Here is an 18676-nt window from a genome sequence, read left to right on the forward strand (position 1 = left end):
AATGTCTTTAATGTTTTTTTTTTTTTAAATGCTAAAAGTATTTTCTCATAGTACAGAACTGATTTATTAAGAAAAACACGTGTAGGATATTGCTTGAACTGCAGCTTTAAAAAGCATTTCCCTTGTATAAGAATCAAAAATAGTTCAGTAGATCAATTCAAACTACTCATTCAACTAAGAAAAACAGCTATTTAAAATAATATAGAAAGATACTTTTTTTTTTTTAAATATACAGTAAGCAGGACTTCAACCAATTGTTTCATCATGAAGGCGTTTAAGGCGTTTTTGTGTTTCATATAATTCTCAGATCCTTTTTTTTTTGCCAGTATGCAACATTACTCATGTCACCGACTAACACCATACAATTAAACAACTGGAGTGGAGATATTTGTTTCTCTAAAAAATAAACAGTGCTACAGTTCATACAGTATTTTAATTGCCTGCTTATGCCAGTTTTCTATCATGTTTAATCTGCTCTTGGCTAACCTGTTTCTACCTTACATTATTTCCCACTTCCTCTCCACATCCATTGCAACCAGATATCCCTCTTACAAACACTGTATATAATTTTGTGTTTCTGTATTTCTGCCCAATCTGATGAAGGACCCTGAAAGGTTGGAAAGCTTGTAACTAGCTTTATTACTACATGGAAGAAAGCACCAACACAGCTGCCCACCCTTCTCTGCTGGCTACGATATTAAAGGTCCCAATTCTAATGTGGGGAGTCTTCCCTGAAGATTTCCAAAAGAACATGGGTACACTGGGGACATACAGCTGCAAATAAAAAAGAACATTTGCCATTTCTTTATTGTTATTTTGTGCATCCATGTTGCCACTGGAAATAGATAAACAGCCCATTATGTATTTCAGTCAAGCGGCCTCCCTAGCCATAGGCGGGGGGGCTTCATGACCAGGGGGGTCTGGTTGGTTCACGGGCCCCCCGACCTGGGGTGGTCCGGGGCAGGGCTCTCCCCCCCTTCATCTTACCCCCGATCCCCGCGGCGGCTGCCGGCGGGGAGGGGTGGTCTTGGGGGACAGAGGGGGTCTGGCGGGCAGAAGGCGTCTAGCAGTCAGGTTCCCCACTTCGGGTGCGGCGGTCCGGCGGCCGCGCTCGGTAAGCGGAGGGGCAGCCACTGGTGTGCCTCCCGGTGCCACGTGGTGCTCCCCCGCATGGGGAGCAAAGGCAGTTGCGTGCTCCGAGCGTTAGGCCCGCCTGGCCCCGAGGCGGGAAGTGGAGTGGCCAGCCATGCGGCTGGAGAAGTGCAATAAATAAATAAATTTAAAGAAAAAGAAAAAAGGCATACATGTGTGTGTGTATATATATATAACCATAATACTGAGTTAAGTTATGGTGAGTAAAAAAAGTGACAAAAACCCTCCACAGGAAAGCAAATATGCAAATACAACTGTATGCTCATCTGCATGTCTTAGGCAGGTCTGCAACCCCGCCTTTCCCCATTATCACCCAGCATACAGCACTTCCACTGCAGCAAGGGATTCTGGGAAATGACATGCAAATGAGCACACAGTGTCACTTTTTGCCTCAAAAACCATTTTTAACATGGTTCCCTATAGGCTTAAGCTTGCTGCATGGTCACAGCTTTGTGCACAGCCAGGGTTAAGGTGCATACCTAGAAAACCACCCACAGACAGCTGTTTCGACCTTAATGGGTCTCATCAGTGTGGGGTATAGATAGATAGATAGGTAGGTATGTATATATATATATATATATATATATATATATATATATATATATATATATATATGTGTGTGTGGGTATATATGTATACGTGTGGTATGTGGGTATGTATATGCGGGGCTATATATATATATATATATATATATATATGTATGTATAGGGATTTATGGGTGTTATGTGCAGGTATGTGTGTGCGGGTATATATATGTGTATAAGGGTACGTATATATGTGTACATGGGTGTGTGTAAATCTGTACATGCGTATGTGTATGTAGGCATGTATACGTAGGTGGATATATTTGTATGTATATATATTGTTAGGATGCGCAGACAGACATAGGTGTTTGTGGGTTTACACGTGCGTGTGTATGTATGTATGTATGTATGTATGTGTATATAGGCATGTATAGGTAGGTGGATATATATGCATGTATATGCTAGTGCAGCCGCTCTTAGTGGTTGCGGCACGAAGGGGAAGGGTGGCCAAGGTTGGCCCTACACGGTCTGCCCCCGCAGGTCAAGTTTTGGCGCGGGGGGACACGCTGTGGCGCTCGGGGCCACGGCAAGTGGGTGCCTGACTCTGCTCCCAGCGGCCGCTTCCTTCTGGATTTGTCCTGTGCGTGGGTAGCAGTTGCCCGCCCGTGCGAGGGGATGGTGAAATCGGGACAGAAAGGCTGGCACAAGCTTTCCATATGAGGGAGCGGGATCTGACTGGCGACGTCCCCCCCTCACCCCCCTATGGTCTCATACGGTGCAGAATATGCTGTATTGGGAATTATATGATGTCAGTAGAGCTCTTTATCTTGTGACATTATAAACTATATAAATATACTGTAGTAAATATCATATGATAATGGGAATCACAATGTTTAGCATTTATGCTTGGTTACTTTTATCCGAATTCCCCAATTAATTCATGTGGATGGGCATGCGCATGGATGCGCGTGCGCGTGTGCGGAGGCGCATGTGTGGGTGGATAGGTGTGTGGGCACAGGTAGATGGATATATGGATATACGTGTAGGCACATCGGATGTATGTATGTAGGCACATGTGGATGTATATGTGTGTAGGGGCACACGTAGAGGTGTGCGGGTGTGTTGGGGCACGCGTAGAGGTCTGCGTGTGTGTAGTTGCACACGTAGATGTGTGCAGGTGTGTAGGGGCACACGTAGATGCGCGCGTGTGTATTGGCACACGTAGGTTTGCGAGGGTGTATGGGCACACGCAGGTGTGCGCGTGTGTATGGGCACACGCAGGGGTGCGCGTGTGTATGGGCACACACAGATGCGCGTGTGTATGGGCACACGCAGATGCGCGTGTGTGATGGGCACACGCAGATGCGCGCGTGTGATGGGCACACGCAGATGCGCGCGTGTGATGGGCACATGCAGATGCGCGCGTGTGATGGGCACACGCAGATGCACGCGTGTGATGGACACACGTAGATGCGCGCGTGTGTATGGGCACACGTTTATGCGCGCGCGTGTGTATGGGCACACGTAGATGCGCGCGTGTGTATGAGCACACGTAGATGCGCGCGCGGGTGTGTATGGGCACACGTAGATGCGCGCGCATGTGTATGGGCACACGTAGATGCGCACGCGTGTGTATGGGCACACATAGATGCGCGCGCGTATGTATGGGCACACGTAGATGCGCGCGTGTGTATGGGCACACGTAGATGCGCGCGTGTGTGTATGGGCACGCATAGATGCGCGCGTGTGTGTATGGGCACGCGTAGATGCGCGCGTGTGTGTATGGGCACGCGTAGATGCGTGCGTCTGTGTATGGGCACGCGTAGATGCGTGCGCGTGTGTATCGGCATGCGTAGATGCGCGCGTGTGTGTATTGGCATGCGTAGATGCGCACGTGTGTTTATGGGCACACGTAGATGCGCGCGTGTGTGGATGGGCACACGTAGATGCGCGCGCGTGTGTATGGGCACGCGTAGATGCGCGCGTGTGTATGGGCACGCGTAGATGCGCGCGTGTGTGTGTATGGGCACGCGTAGATGCGCGTGTGTGTATGGGCACGCGTAGATGCGCGCGTGTGTGGATGGGCACGCGTAGATGCGCGCGTGCGTATGGGCACGCGTAAATGCACGCGGGCGTATGGGCACGCGTAGATGCGCGCAGGCGTATGGGCACGCGTAGATGCGCGCGGGCTTATGGGCGCGCGTAGATGTGCGCGGGCTTATGGGCACGCGTAGATGCGCGCGGGTGTGTGTTGATGTGTACAGGCACACGTAGAGGCGTGCGTGTGAACACGCGTAGATGCGGGCGCGCAGGTTACTGGCACGTGCGTTTGGGTACGTGGGGATGTGCTTGGGCATGTAGACATGTGCATGGGTACGTGGGGATGGGTCCAGGTGTGTAGGCATATACATGGGTAGGGGAACATGTAGGCGTATACATGTGTATGGGCATGGGTAGATGTATAGAGAGTATGTTGAACCGTGCATGGGTAGTGGTATATAGGGTATGTTTAACCGTGTGTAATATTGATCAGTGTTAACAGGTAAGCTGTTTTAATAGTTAGGCTGTTTATAGTAGATGGGGTTTTCATGGCAATGGGGACAGAGGTACGATTATAGTTGTGCCACATGTTGGTGGCGAATTGGTTTGAACGCAGGGTAGAGGAAGGCTTATTGATATGAGCTGATCTTGTCTACCTCTGTTCAGCCAGGTGACATACTCTTTAAAATTGGTTTAGCAGCAATTTGCACTGCATTTCCTTTGAATAGCTCTGCAGGAGTTCTGTTAATGTTAACCATTGGTTATTTAAGCTGGCTAATAGGGGATGCGGTTTTGATAGTTGATTCGGGTATTGTGTTAATGTTCTGGTTAAGCGGTTTTCATTTGACGGAGGTGTGGTGCTGCCTTGAGAGCAAGGTTAGACAGCACAGATGGTGTGAGGTGCTGGTGACTCACAGGACGGTGTACACACCTCAAGACGCTGAGTCAATCAGAGGCATTACATGATATGGTGAAAGGTGACCCCCACCTACGTTATGGTCCCTTGGCCAGGTATGGTGGCGGGGGAGGCCGGTTTAAGGGTGCGCTTGAAGGTTCTTGCTAGCGAAGGCCCGAGCAGAGGTGTGATCTTCAAGCGCGGAAGAGGTCAGCGCTCTGTTGATGGCTGCATGGCTTATTTCAGCGGTGTTCTTTGTTTTCCCCTCTTGGAGTTATGGCGGCTCTGGTGGTCAGCATAGTTGCCCTAGCTTAGCGCGCCATTTAGACCAGTCTCGGAAAGCACACATCGCAGCGTAGTTGGATAGTTAAGGTCCGGGGCACGCGCAGTTCAGTGGGTATCTTCCGCGGCGAGGCGATAACCTTAACGAGGTGTGGTTGGACCGGCAGCTGCGTGCATTGTTTCAAGCAGGCCGGCGCATGGTGGCAGACAAGGCCATGGTGGCTTCTCCACAGATCACGCGCTGGGCAGGAGTCAGGCACCAGGGTCGCTCCCTGTGGGAAGGGGGCGTCGCAGCGCAGGGTGCGGCAGCGCAATGCGGGAGTTAGGAGCCGCACGCAGGGCGGCAGCCTTCGTCCACAAAGCAGGACATCACGGTGGGTAGGGCGGGCCCTAGCTGTAAAGGGGAGGCCTACGGCCACTGACGCAGGGTGGCAGCCTTCAGCCACGGGCTGCTAGGCAGGGCGTCGCTGTGGGTAGGTCGGCCCTAGCAGTAAAATGGAGGCCTACGGCCACTGTGACGCAGGTTAAGGATCAGACAGAGTCAGGAGCCACGCGCAGGGCGGAAGCCTTCAGCCACTGGCTGGAAGGCAGGGCATCACGGTGGGTATGTCGGCCCCAGCAGCGATGGAGAGGCTTACAGCCACTGTAATGCAGGACAAGGTGGTTCGGCACGGAGGTCGGGCACCAGCGGTGAGGGGGAGGCCTCCTGCCACTGTGACGCGGGACAGGGTGTCACGGCACACCAACAGCCGCCCGCTTCTGATGCGGGCGGTGTCACTGTAAGGAGATAGCCTGCAGAATCGGCAGGGTTGAGACGACCAGAACGGCCACCCACAATCGCGGGCGGCGCCAATGCTTTACTCGACGGACGTAGCAGCAGCTGAGAGCCCCAGATGCCAAGGACTGGTAAGGAACCTGCGGCGGTAAAGAAGGGGCAGTTGCACATCAGGGTGAGCACATTTAGGAATTGGGTTGCCGGCAGAAATCCCAGATGGCGGGGTAAGGTGGGCAACACCAGGGCCTGTGCTGGCTCTATACTAGCGGCGTATGGCGCAGCAGGGAAGGCAATTTTGCACGGCAGCATTGGTAGGCATGCTGAAAGCTTTGGAGCCTCAGGCGTTGGTCTCCTTCGGCGCAGGAACGACAACAGGAGCATGGGAGGCAGGCGCAGTGTTAGTTGCGGCAGCATGGGGGGCATATCGGTGGGGGACGACGGTGGCACCAGATCCCGTTCCGGCAGCCTCCAGCCTGACCCTGCTGTCTCTTAACCACGGCAGGGTCATTGGCACCGTGGATCCCATCCCAGTACCAACAGCCATCAGCCTGACCCAGGTGTCTTTCAATTCTTCAGCCACGGCCAGAGTCATGGGCACGGTAGCTAACCTACCCGGCAGCATCACTCGCTGCACAGACGGTGGGACAGCCCCGGCGGGCGGTTGATGGGGACACACCATGGAAGGTATGGCATATGGCGTATCTGGTAATGGCAAGGAGTCGCGATTAGGGCGGCATCGAGGAGATATGGCAAGGCGTCAAGGTTTGCAGGGTTTGACACAGAGCGAGCAAGGGAAGAGGCGTGGCCCAGTCCACTGCCAGGGTCGATTCCCCAGGGGTCGCTGAGGGCGGGTAAGAAGCCTGCAGCAGTAAAAAAGGCCGGCCGTGCGACAGGATAAGCGCGTTTGCAGGTCGGTAAGCTTCGCAGGGGGAATGGGCAGCTCGCAATGTGCAGCGGGCAAGGATCAAGCAGGGGGAGAAATCCCAGATAGCGCTGGGCAGAGGCGGCCTGCGGCTCCGGAAGCGGTGCAGGTCCGGGACCGGGTGAGGGATAGTGCAGCGGAGAAAGCGATTCTCAGGGCATCTTTAAAAAGCATGGCAAGTTGAGTAACTACTGCTCCAGGCGCGATTGGCAGCCCCAGGTGGAATGGTAAGGACAGGTCGGGCTGGTAGAGGATCATGGGTCCCGCTGCTAGGCATGCCAGGCGGATAGACTTATTTAAGTTTGCAGGAGGGCTTTGAGAGGGTTCTGGCAGGGTTGGCGGTATGGGCCTATTTAAGAGGGGTTAAATAGGCCCGTCGGTGGCGGCTCTTGGGGGGGTAGGTGCTTGTTCTTGCCAGACAGGGAGCTGGGCCGTTTGAGCCCGGGGGGGGGGGGGTACGAGTGGGCAAGGTCAGTTATCCATGACCTCGAGAGCCCACTTGCGTAGGGACACGAGGTCAGCGGTTCGAGGGCCGGCTGACTGTCCCCCTCCTCCTCCTGTCAAAGGAGCACTCTGGCAGGGAGTGCATTTACCCCATTAGGTTTTCTGTATACATAAATAGCCGCGGCCATTTTACCTCCAGTTCCCGTTTGCTGTCTTTATTTGTACTTTACATGTGGGTAGAAGGCGGGGGGGAGAGGGGAACCGCCCGGAACCTCCCTGGTCAAGCGGCCTCCCTAGCCATAGGCGGGGGGGCTTCATGACCAGGGGGGTCTGGCCTTCCCCTAGCTGGCCCGCCCCCACACCTCCCTCCCCGGCACAGGGGAGGGTTCCCAGAAGGCCTACTTAAATCCAGGCTGGTGGGAAGCACGTCCTCTTTTGCTGCCCGCCAGACGATTTTCCGCCCACCCATCCCCTTAGGTAGTAATTGCAATCATGTAATGAACGGCAGCAGAAGGTTGAGCAGGGCAGGGTATTCCCTGGAAGGTGAACATATGCATTGTATGCCGTGTTAATGGTTCTTTGTTCTGTTACAGCACGAACAGCTGATACTGTGCTGAGTGAAAGGAACGAAGTTCCGAGCAGGAGGGGTCATTGTCCAGTTTTGCCTTTGTCGCGGCGGCTCTTGGGGGGCAGGTGCTTGTTCTTGCCAGACTGGGAGCTGGGCCGTTTGAGCCCGGGGGGAGTATGAGTGGGCAAGGTCAGTTATCCATGACCTCGAGAGCCCACTCGCGTAGGGGACACGAGGTCAGCGGTTCGAGGGCCGGCTGACCGTCCCCTCTCCCTCCTGTCAAAGGAGCACTCTGGCAGGGAGTGCATTTACCCCATTAGGTTTTCTGTATAAATAAATAGCCGCGGCCATTTTACCTCCAGTTCCTGTTTCCTGTCTTTATTTGTACGTTACATGTGGGTAGAAGGGGGGGGGGGTAGGGGAACCGCCTGGAACCTCCCTGGTCATGTACTTTAAGTGTTGTTGTTTGGTTTAATTATGTTGTATTTCGGGGTCATGAATAAAGCATTGCTAAATACATTTTTTACATGCAAGTGAAATACAGAACAGTAACAAATACATGCGTATTGGTGCGCCAATGTAAAGAATAAAAAAAACTATTTTATTGTGTTGTGAGCCAACCTTATTTTTCGCTAAGAAAAAAAATGACTCTAGAGAGTGAAGTTAGAATGAAAGTTGTCGGTTCTGCACATATATGTGAATATTCACATACCAGCATATGCTGCTAATGATTTTACGTGAGAAGCTAAATATTTATTTTTGATGCTAGGTACTCATTTATAGATTGAACTCTTGACCTAGACTACAATGCCTTTATTTGCTTTTTAAGTATGTATCTGTATGTTTAATTATGGAAAAGGGAAGGATGGTAAAAAAAAAAAAAGAAGATTGAGACTGAATAGGAACTAGAGGAAGCAAACTTAGCACACAGCTACTGTATATGGGAAAAATAATATACAGTATATATATATATATATATATATATATATATATATATATATATATATATTTTTTTTTTAAATACACTGAAGACAATGGAATAGGGAAATAAAGTAAAACATAAGTAAATTTGATATTTTAATTGAACAGCAGAATTCCTTTGGTTATAAATACAGTAATGATTGGGAACTGAAACATTTCCTGACCTAATATCTGTTTCTGACTTATTGGATGTTATTGGAAAAGACGTTTGACTACGGTTTGCTTTTTATGATAATAAAATGTGTACTTTATGGATGACCCCTATGGGCTGGTATCTACACCAGTATGGGGAGGGTCTTCTCAGTTATCCTTGACAAAGCACAGTATTGTGCTCAACAGCAGGATTTGTGGGATGCACTACCTGTATGTATTCATTATTTGTAACAATCTATTTATTCCTATTCCATGGTCTGCAGTGTATTTTTTTTCCATATCTCTGTGTGCTTGTGTTTTTGCTGGAGGGGTCTCTGGAGAGTGGAATCCATTTTGTTTCACAGGCATCCATCTTATCTTTTGTTTCTCCTTGTCTTGTCTGTTAAAGTCAGTATCTGTGTTGTCGCAAGAATAACTTTGCTCCGGTGGGGGGATATGGACTATGCCTTGTTGCTCAAACACTCAAGAATGTTGTGGTCAGCTATAACATGTAGAACCAGTCTAGGATAGATCAAATTACCTGTAACTTGATTGGCTAAAGGCTAGATAAAATGACCTATAGAGCCAGTCAAGGATAGATAAAATGACCTGTAACTTGATTTGCTTGGAAAAGGAAGTAACCCCTGTTCAAAGGGAATGTTTGAGTGATGTCATTATAATCTGCCTAGTAACCAATGTTATCCAATGTACGCAATTTTGTATAAGAACTCTGTAAGGACTGCACTCAGTTCAGAGTCTGTTTGACTTTCTTTGCTGATCACAAGTATCGTGGATCAATAAATTACTCAATCTATCGAACCTGTGTTGGCTCTTGTCTGTGTGTGAAGAAGCTGACAATCACAATGCCTTACTGGCCAACTCCAGTCCTCAAGGGCCACCAGCAGGTCATTATGACTGAGCAACTGAGCCGCCTCTGCTGAAGCAGGGATATACTGAAAATATGACCTGTTGGTGGCCCTTGAGGACTGGAGTGTTTTAAGTCATGTGACAAGACCATAAGTGTTCTCTTTCTATGCACTCAACAACGGAGGACTGTGGCTCTTGACCCCAATGGGTCTCCACCGTCGATAGGTGCAGCCCTCCCATTCTTAATACTGCCGATGGATCAAGTGATTGCAGCCTTCTCCCACGCAGGTTGGACCGGCCATTCGGCGGAGTCATTAGGTTTTACTGACTGCTATATATAACTGCGTGGTTCTTACTATGAACATGTTATTTATTTTATTTTTTCATTTATTTTATTAGATATTCAACTCTTTAAGCATTGATTAACGGAATAATCTGAGTGTGTCCTCCAAAAAAGGTTTCGTTTTTTTTTTTTAAAGCATCACAGACACTTGATTTTTCGATCAACTATTCATTTATGTAAATACTATCCTAGGTTTCCATCCATAGAATATTATATGGCCCATATATTTTCTTAATCTTCAAATCGCTCATACAACAATTTCCTATAGCAAAAGCTGCTTAGTAAAAGTATCTTATTCCTTGTCTGCTTGCTGCTTTAACACATCACTAAGAGTTTTATCACCATGCTATTTGATACGGAAGACTATTATCTTCATAGCCACACATCACTTATTGCAATATCTCAGATATGGTTATCTTTTGTAATCACTTAATCACTGGAAAATAGGTGGCAACTAAAACACATGAGTTTCTGAGAAATGATATAGTATTGTGACTTTTACAATATTGCCTTCAGATTCAAGATTAGTAAAGGTATCAATATATTGTTCAAAATACCTTTTAACAGCTAAATACTGTAGCACATATTGATTGTTACAATGATAATTCAACCACTCTGCTTCACTCTTGCAGTATATACTGGAACATGAGTTCAGGAAGGAAAATTGTCAATACCATATTCTAGCAATGTAGACTGGAGTACAAAACTAAAAAAAATACATATTAGTACTGTTGCAAATTAATCCTTAATAGTATGGTAGGATTATAAATCTAGTGACTGTAGTCCAAAAAAAAAAAAAACATTATATAAATATATTCAGTTTAATTAAGTTTATCCTGTAGTAGATAAAGTAATTAAGTTTTTAATTAAATCTAGTTGGAATTAAATCCAAAACGTACTCCTCTGAAAATTATACAATCCTCCATTGTTAAGTTTAGTTTATTTAAGATACTAAAATTAGACATCCCACCTACCCCCCTCCCCAAAATACAGGTTTAAAATTAAAATCCTTGTATAATTTCTGTGCTGTTGGAGGGAACTGTAACACATTGCAGAAGACTAGTCTCTCTGGCAGAAGAAGGTTAAAACTACTCACGGGCACCTTTCAAAGCTAGTGAAGTGTAGCAGTTTGGGAGTTCTTCCTTATAACAATGAAAGATGAAAGCATGGAAAGTACAGCGCGTAAATGATGAGAGATGATGCATCCATGTAAAGATAGTGCAAGATGTTTGTTTGACGCATTGCTCCAATGTTTGCTTGCTTTTGCATGAAAGACAAGAAAGAGGTCCCTACATTTGACGCAAATGGTTAGCCAGAGTAGCTCTGGCCTAACGATGTATTTGATGCAAATAAAAGATGACAATTGTAACACAAAGAGACGCAGAATTTGATCAATGTCATTCTAAGTGGTCCCTCAGCTACCTCCTCCCTGACTCCTTCTATTGACACTCCCAAAATACAAAGTGATCCACATGGGGCAATGAATGTCGTTAATACATTTGCTTTGATACATCTCTCCCATAGCGAGTATAGGACCTGCAGTCTGGGGTTTGCTTGGAGTAGTTGATCGTCCTGGACTGCAGGCTTTTACAGTATAAAGCATTAAAATAAACTGAGGGGGATGAGGGGGAATCATACATTTTTTTACATTGGTTTTGCTTTTTTGCCTTTGCGTACAGGGTCACAGCACATCCAAGACAGTGACGAGTTTTAAATTGCTGTCCAAATTGGGTGATATTATTTGTTTGTGAATCTAAGAAGGAAAGTGATCCCCATTTCAATATCACAGAATGTCTCCCCTCCAAATTATATACTTCAAGGGTTTCTTTTACATATTTTTTTGGTGGAACTACAATGTACAGTATTTTATTAATTTTACAGTATCTATGATATTAGTGGTAGCATTTGAATTAATAGTATTCAGTTGTTGCCTTGCTGACTTTTTCTTACAATATCATAAAATGCCTTGCTGTTGTAATCCAATATGAGAAATACCATAATACTATAACTTTTATATATTTCTTCGCAGGCAGAAAAACATAATGAAGCCTTCTAGCAATGTAGCAATCATACGAGATGCAGTGCTAAATCTTTCTAATATATAGCATAACTCTAACCACTATCTTATTAGCCGCAAGGAGCATAATTTATCTTTTGCGTGCATAGTTAAATCACATTCACTACATAATGAAGCACATATGTTACCTAATGAAATACTGTAACATCAAGTTAGTTATTTACTGAAAAGCAAACTATATTTAAGCAAGGACTAATGATACTCTGTAGTATACACAAGATAAGGTTCGATTTTTTTATTGTGTAAAACGGGGAGCTGTAAAAAATATAAAGAGCACTGAAGTTTCAATAGGGTCCCTGGCAGAGATGTCTATATTTTATTGCTACATGTGAATTTTATGAGATTGCTGGTCTCTCTCTCAACAGCCCAAAAGGCACACTTTCTGTTTCCATTACTGCCAACAACTTTGAAAAACCTGCTGTTCTAATGTGAATGTTAACTATCTGATTTTGGCTCTTCATCGTAGGGAGGCTTAAAAGTTTTAATTAAAAGTCCCCTACATTTACCTTTCCCACCATCCAAACTACTCAAATGACTATTATATAAATGCATGGTTGGATTTTCCACCTGCAACCTTCTTCCTTGGTATCCCGAGGGCTGGTTTCCATCCTGAGAATAAGCCCAACAAAATCCCAGGTGAAATATTCCTTTCTGATTGTATTGGACCTCAATGATGCTCTTGATACTGTTGATCACCCACTTCTCCTTCATACTCTCCATTCTATCGGCCTTCATGACATAACAATCTCTCTGGCTGGTCCTTCACTGTTTCCTTTGCAGATGTTGCACCACTCCTCTTACCTCCCTCTTTCGGCCCCTGTCCCTTTGGGCTCTGTTCTAGGATTCTGTCTATACTGCCTTTCTTGATAAAATATATTTAGCTTGCATTATTACCTGTATGGTGATGATAACAAATCTACCTATCCTTCTTTGAGAAACTGTTTAATGGTATTTCTTACTCTATTCTTCCCACACATTCACAGTCCCCTACTATATCTGCCACTTGCACCTCCACAAAATTCAAAACCAAGAATATCAAATCTTATTTACTGCACCCTACTAAAAGGTTCCCCCACCCATCTCCTGCCTGTCCCTAATGCTAGTCCATTCAAAATGCCGCCACCATGTCTATATTACACACCGCTTATCCTTTCCTGCTCCCCTGTGTAAATCTCGCACTACCCATTTATTTAACCATCTAAGTTAAGATATATTGACCTTAACTGAAACCACCTCCACTGGTCTTCATCATGACCCTGGTCACTCCATGCCTAAAGTAGAGCATGTTAGTTTCCTGTCTTAATATGGGATGCAAAGATACTGCAACGTGATGCAGACATCGTTTTATATATATATATATATATATATATACACACACACACATATATAGACACACACATACATATATATATATATATATATATATATATATATATATATATATATATATATATATATATATATACAGTGGTCGACAAATCCCCAAAAAACTACTCGCCGAACAAAAAAATCTACTCGCCACCTAGTACCACTTGTGTGCTGCTTGGGCCAATAGGAGCTCGCCACGATGTTTAATCCACTCGCCGAGCAAATGTATATATATATATATATATATATATATATATATATATATACATACACACACACACACACACACACACACACACACACACACACACACACACACATTCATGTGTGTGAGTTTGTGTATACAGTATGTATGGATGTGTGTTTGTTGCTTCAAATCTTTGGAGAACTACAGATATAGAGTAGTTCTTTATATTGCAATATACCTATATTACAACACAAAATAACATGCCACAATGGCCAATGACATGGGAAACACTTGTAGGCCACCAATACTGATCCCCCAAAAATGTTGCATGGTTGACTTTCATAAATTCATTTATTATTATAGTTTATTTATAAAACATCAACATATTCTTTAGCACAGTACAATGGGGGAACAGAATTATATAAAATACATCAATAGAATGATCAAATAAGGACAAAAAAGTGCAAACTGAGACCCAAGGTAATGAGGACCCTGCTCATGAGAGCTTCAATCTAGAGGTTGTCACCCATTCCAAAATGGTTTTCAATTCATGCAATTATCTGAAATAAATGTGCTTCTTTGATAGGCACATCACCATGTGGACTCCCAGACATTCTAGATAGATAAGGACCCATTCATACGGTTCCTTTACAAAGCAATGACTGACCTTGTTTGCTTGCCTGAGCCACAAGTGGTAAAAGGTCTTTTGATGTGTAAAAGCCTTGTTCCATTGTAAGACCACAAAATACATCATCTATCTTCGGTTCTGGTAATCCTGTTAAGAAAAGAACAGGATTTTTAAAGAAAATCATCGCACATAAAAATATTAAATTGATCTTCACAACACAGTGTGCATGTTTTAGAAATCGCAACCTTGGAAGAAATCTAGTACTGTACTTAAATAAAATGTAAAATAATGTCAAGGCTGGTAGCCGTCTCTTACAATAAAGTCAACCAATTAAATCAGCAGTGCTATTTTTAGATATGTAACCAAGCAGTTAGCTCTTAAGATGCCCACATGAATTGTGGCACCCTAACATTAATATTGGCTGCTTAAGGGGTTAATTTTGTTTCTTCAACAAGCAGGTAGACATATATAGAAATGGGACACGTGGCTTTGGAAACCTTTAATAAACACTGGTTTGCAACTGAACAATATTAATGCAGACTTCAGTAGATAAATGACTAACGGTAGATAAATGAGAAAATAACATAGATGGGGGAAAAAAGATTGACAATGAAAAATAGGAAACCAGGAGAAAATGGCAGTGTGCCCACGGGTATTTTAACCACTCTAGTATAAGCTATAAAACTTACATTTATCAGATTTGCTTTTGTTCATGATGCTGAACATCTAACATGATCCTAAAATATTTAGTAGAGAATTCAGATTTTTGTTTGTAATTATAATTCTAGTTGTTCATATTAATTCAAAAGAGGGGTTTTATTTTTACATAAAAGCGGAAGTATATCATAACATTATAAAATGTTTAATTTGTGTAAAAATTTGGAGAAATGGCTAAAATAGATAATCAACTTTATTATTCATTATCATGTGAAAGGCACGGTTTTCTACATTATATTAAAGGTGACACTGTGTGCTCATGTGCATGTCATTTCCCAGAATCCCTAGCTGCAGTGGAAGCACTGTGTGCTAAGAGATAATGGGGAAAAGCAGTGACATGTGAATGTGCTCACAAGTGGTATTTTTATTTGCTGTACATTATTTTAAAAACATATTTTTTAATTGAATATATTTCTGTTCAAATATTAACTGATCAGTCAAAAAACAGATAGAACAAGTAAGAGGAAAAACAAAAGGCCATGGTATGACTCAATATCTAAAAACCAATTCTCATTAAGAATACTTTCATACTAAAAATAGTGTTCAATCCCATTCTTATTAACCCCTCTGGCTAACTACAGTGTGAACTATGGATCCAAAATCAATGTGTGCTATAATTTAACAGACCTTTAAACACCTCATATCTAAATTCACAACACAGAGACTTTGATTCCTACTTTTACAGACACAGAATCCTGAGTAGATTGCATTTAGTAGATGGAATTGGGGTTATTTATCAAAGTCTGCTGGCTGCAAACTGGGGTAAAATAAGTGCACCAGATTTATACTAAAATACGCCATTGGTTCCGTTTTGATTGCACAAGTTTTGCAGCCAGGAGACTTTGCTAAATATTCCCCAATGTATTTTTATGGTTTTGTGTGTATGTTATATTTGTAAAGTTTATGGAGGTAATTCTGTGACCTTTTTGGCTGAAAACATCAATTTGAGTTTTCAGCCCAAAAACAACACAAACGGATGCTGGAGTTACGATGAGGGCACGGACATGACTTCTGTCTCGGGCCCAGTGAAGGAAGGGGCCTGACTGACCCAGCTTGCCTTTTCCCATCTGGGCCACCCCAGAAAGAAACTGTTCCAGACCAATAACGAACGGTCACTGTAGTGGAGATCATGAAAGTCTCATTTCATGGGAAACTAGATGCACTTCACTACTTATTGATACAGGGGCGTAGCTATAGCTCGGGCAGAGCCCGGGGGGCCCCGCTCTCTCCCTCACCCCTGTAGAGGCAGACGGGGCAGATGGTATGCGGTGTCGGGCCTTGGCAAACAGAAGCCGGTAGAGAAATCAGCAAGGCAGGGGAGGAGCGCCATCTAGCAGTTTGACCCAGAAGTCTTTATAACTTCCGGTGTCTGCTGCTACAGCTCCTCTACCGGCTGCTCCTCTGAGCATCTCCTCCCGCCAAAGGTAGGCATGGGAGAGAGAGCTGGGGGAAGAGAGAGCTGGGGGAAGAGAGAGCTGGGGGAAGAGAGAGCTGGGGGAAGAGAGAGCTGGGGGAAGAGAGAGCTGAGGGCAAGACAGAGAGCTGAGGGGAATAGAGAGAGAGCTGAGGGGGAGAGAGAGAGCTGAGGGAGAGAGCTGGTGAGGGGAGCTGATGATGATGAGGGAGGAGACCTGGTGAGGGAGCTGATGAGGCGGAGGAGGAGGAGGAGGAGGGCTAGTGAGGGGGAGCTGATGAGAATGATGGGGGAGAGCTGATGAGGAGGAGGGGGATAGCTGGTGAGGGGGAGATAAAGATGAGGAGGGGGAGGGGGAGAGCTGTGAGGGGCAGCTGATGATAAGGAGGAGGGAAAGCTAGTGAGGGGGTCTGGTGATTAGGAAGGGAAAGAGCTGGTGATGGGGAGAGATAGAGAGCTGAGGGGAAGAGAGAGAGAGAGCGAAGGGAGAGACCAAAGGGAGAGAGAGAGAGAGGGCAAGATGGTGAGGGGGAGCTGATGATGATGAGGTGGGAGAGCAGACACAAATTCCTTCTTGCTTAATTTACTGCTAGAGATGTGGGAACCTTTCGCATTAGGTCACAAACCATGATTGGCCTTTTTAGTCACCTAAAAAAAACATTGCTCAGGTACAGTAGGAGTAGTGAAGAAAAAAGGGTAGTGTATTGCGCTCTAAATCAACTATGTTAAACTACCACAGCCAAATTCTCAAAGTGATAGAAAAATAAAAATATAAATGAGTAACTAGGAGCATGAATAATGCTGCAGGTATATTAAGATGGCTCAAAACATCTAATAGTGAAAATTTAAAGAAAAAGATACCAGCGCAAAAAACATGTTCCAAAATAAAAAAATATTTTATATGGATTTTAAATAAACACAAATCAGTGCTATAAAAAACACTAGATTGGTTATGCAAACATAACATTAAAACGATACAAAGTTACCAGAGGCCCTTGTGTGTTGTGAATGCAGCTGTTAGCAAAGGCAACAAAAGTAGCAGTCCTGTGGTTAAGGCAATGCTGATAGGGAAAACACCCACTCTCAGCTTGTCAGTGCAGGCAGTAAAGTTAGCAGAGGCTCCTTGTGCTTTGTGAATGTAGGAGTTAGCAAGGGCAACATTGCTCAGGTAGGGTTCACAGGCAATTTGACATGCATTAAGTCAATATGTATATGCTAATTTACAGAATTCTTCAATAAAGCTACATTTGCTTGTGCAATATTCTAAAAATCGCTAGATTTGCTCAATGAGGAGTCTCTCAATAGGACACACACACACACCATATTTCACTCAGCATTTAGCAAAATGTTTCTTAAAACGTACTAATTTGGTGACATTATTAACCCTTTTAGGCTTGGCGATACGTTTTGCAGGCAATCTACAGTAATTTAATGGAAAACCGGTAAAAATGTTGCGAAGGCATTGTGAACAGTTTCACACATCTCTATTCACTGCTACTCCAACAAATACATAAAGACATAGTGTACACATGTGCAGACTAGTTTTCCTTGTTTCTATCACCATGCACTCTTATGGCAGACCAAGTTCTTGCTGAGGAAGCAGAATGTCAGCAAACAATTTAACAGCCATCCTTGGACTTGCTGCATCAAATGGCAGAGGATCACGGGGTCTTCCATTTGAAATCACTGTGGGGGCTATGCACTTAGCTCAATGGGTTTGCGTTCTGATGTTCAAAAAAAGCACGTCCGTTAAAAAGTGAGGCCGGGGACGTGATTCACTAAGGCCTTGAGCCCATTTTTTTAATGTACGTGCTCAAAACACCCACAGCGTACGTGTTGCTTTTTCCCCCCCAGCTAGTGTTCTTAAACTTCACGTACGCTAGCTGATAGAAAAAAAAGCTGCATGTAACATTTGCATGGAGATTTGCCATCTCCATGCAAGGCGGTTACAGGCGATCGTACACTAATTAAAATCATTTTTAATAATAGTGTACATGAGCAGGGGGTCTCCGGAGCTGAACAGCATTGGTTTCAGGTCCGAGGACCCCCTACTTCAGGAGATATAGGCCCCGTTATGGGGTGCCGGTATCCCCTGCAGAATTTAAATGTCCCGGTCACGTGACACGGAAGCTTGAAACTGCAGGGGATACTGGCACCCCATAAAGGTGCCTGTATCTCGGGAAGCAGGGGGTCCCCGGACATAAAACCAACGCGGGTCAGCTCCGGAGACCCCCTGCACATCTACACTATGAAACACATGTATACTAAAAAAAGAAATTTACAAACATCAATATACGACCCCCCCCAACCCCCTCCGCCCAAACCCATACAGTACAGATATGGATAATAGATTATTTGCC

At 44.9% G+C, this 18676-nt stretch overlaps 1 protein-coding gene across 1 annotated transcript in view; it reads right to left on the bottom strand.

Moving 5' to 3' along the window:
- Positions 1-18676, bottom strand: part of DPYD (dihydropyrimidine dehydrogenase) — a 755572-nt gene that overhangs the window by 387464 nt on the left and 349432 nt on the right. The window contains 1 exon segment of the mRNA XM_075616482.1: positions 14225-14332. Within this exon segment, the coding sequence (XP_075472597.1) occupies positions 14225-14332 (108 nt within the window).

Source organism: Ascaphus truei, chromosome 10 (assembly GCF_040206685.1).
Source record: "Ascaphus truei isolate aAscTru1 chromosome 10, aAscTru1.hap1, whole genome shotgun sequence".
Classification (NCBI taxonomy): Eukaryota; Metazoa; Chordata; class Amphibia; order Anura; family Ascaphidae; genus Ascaphus; species Ascaphus truei.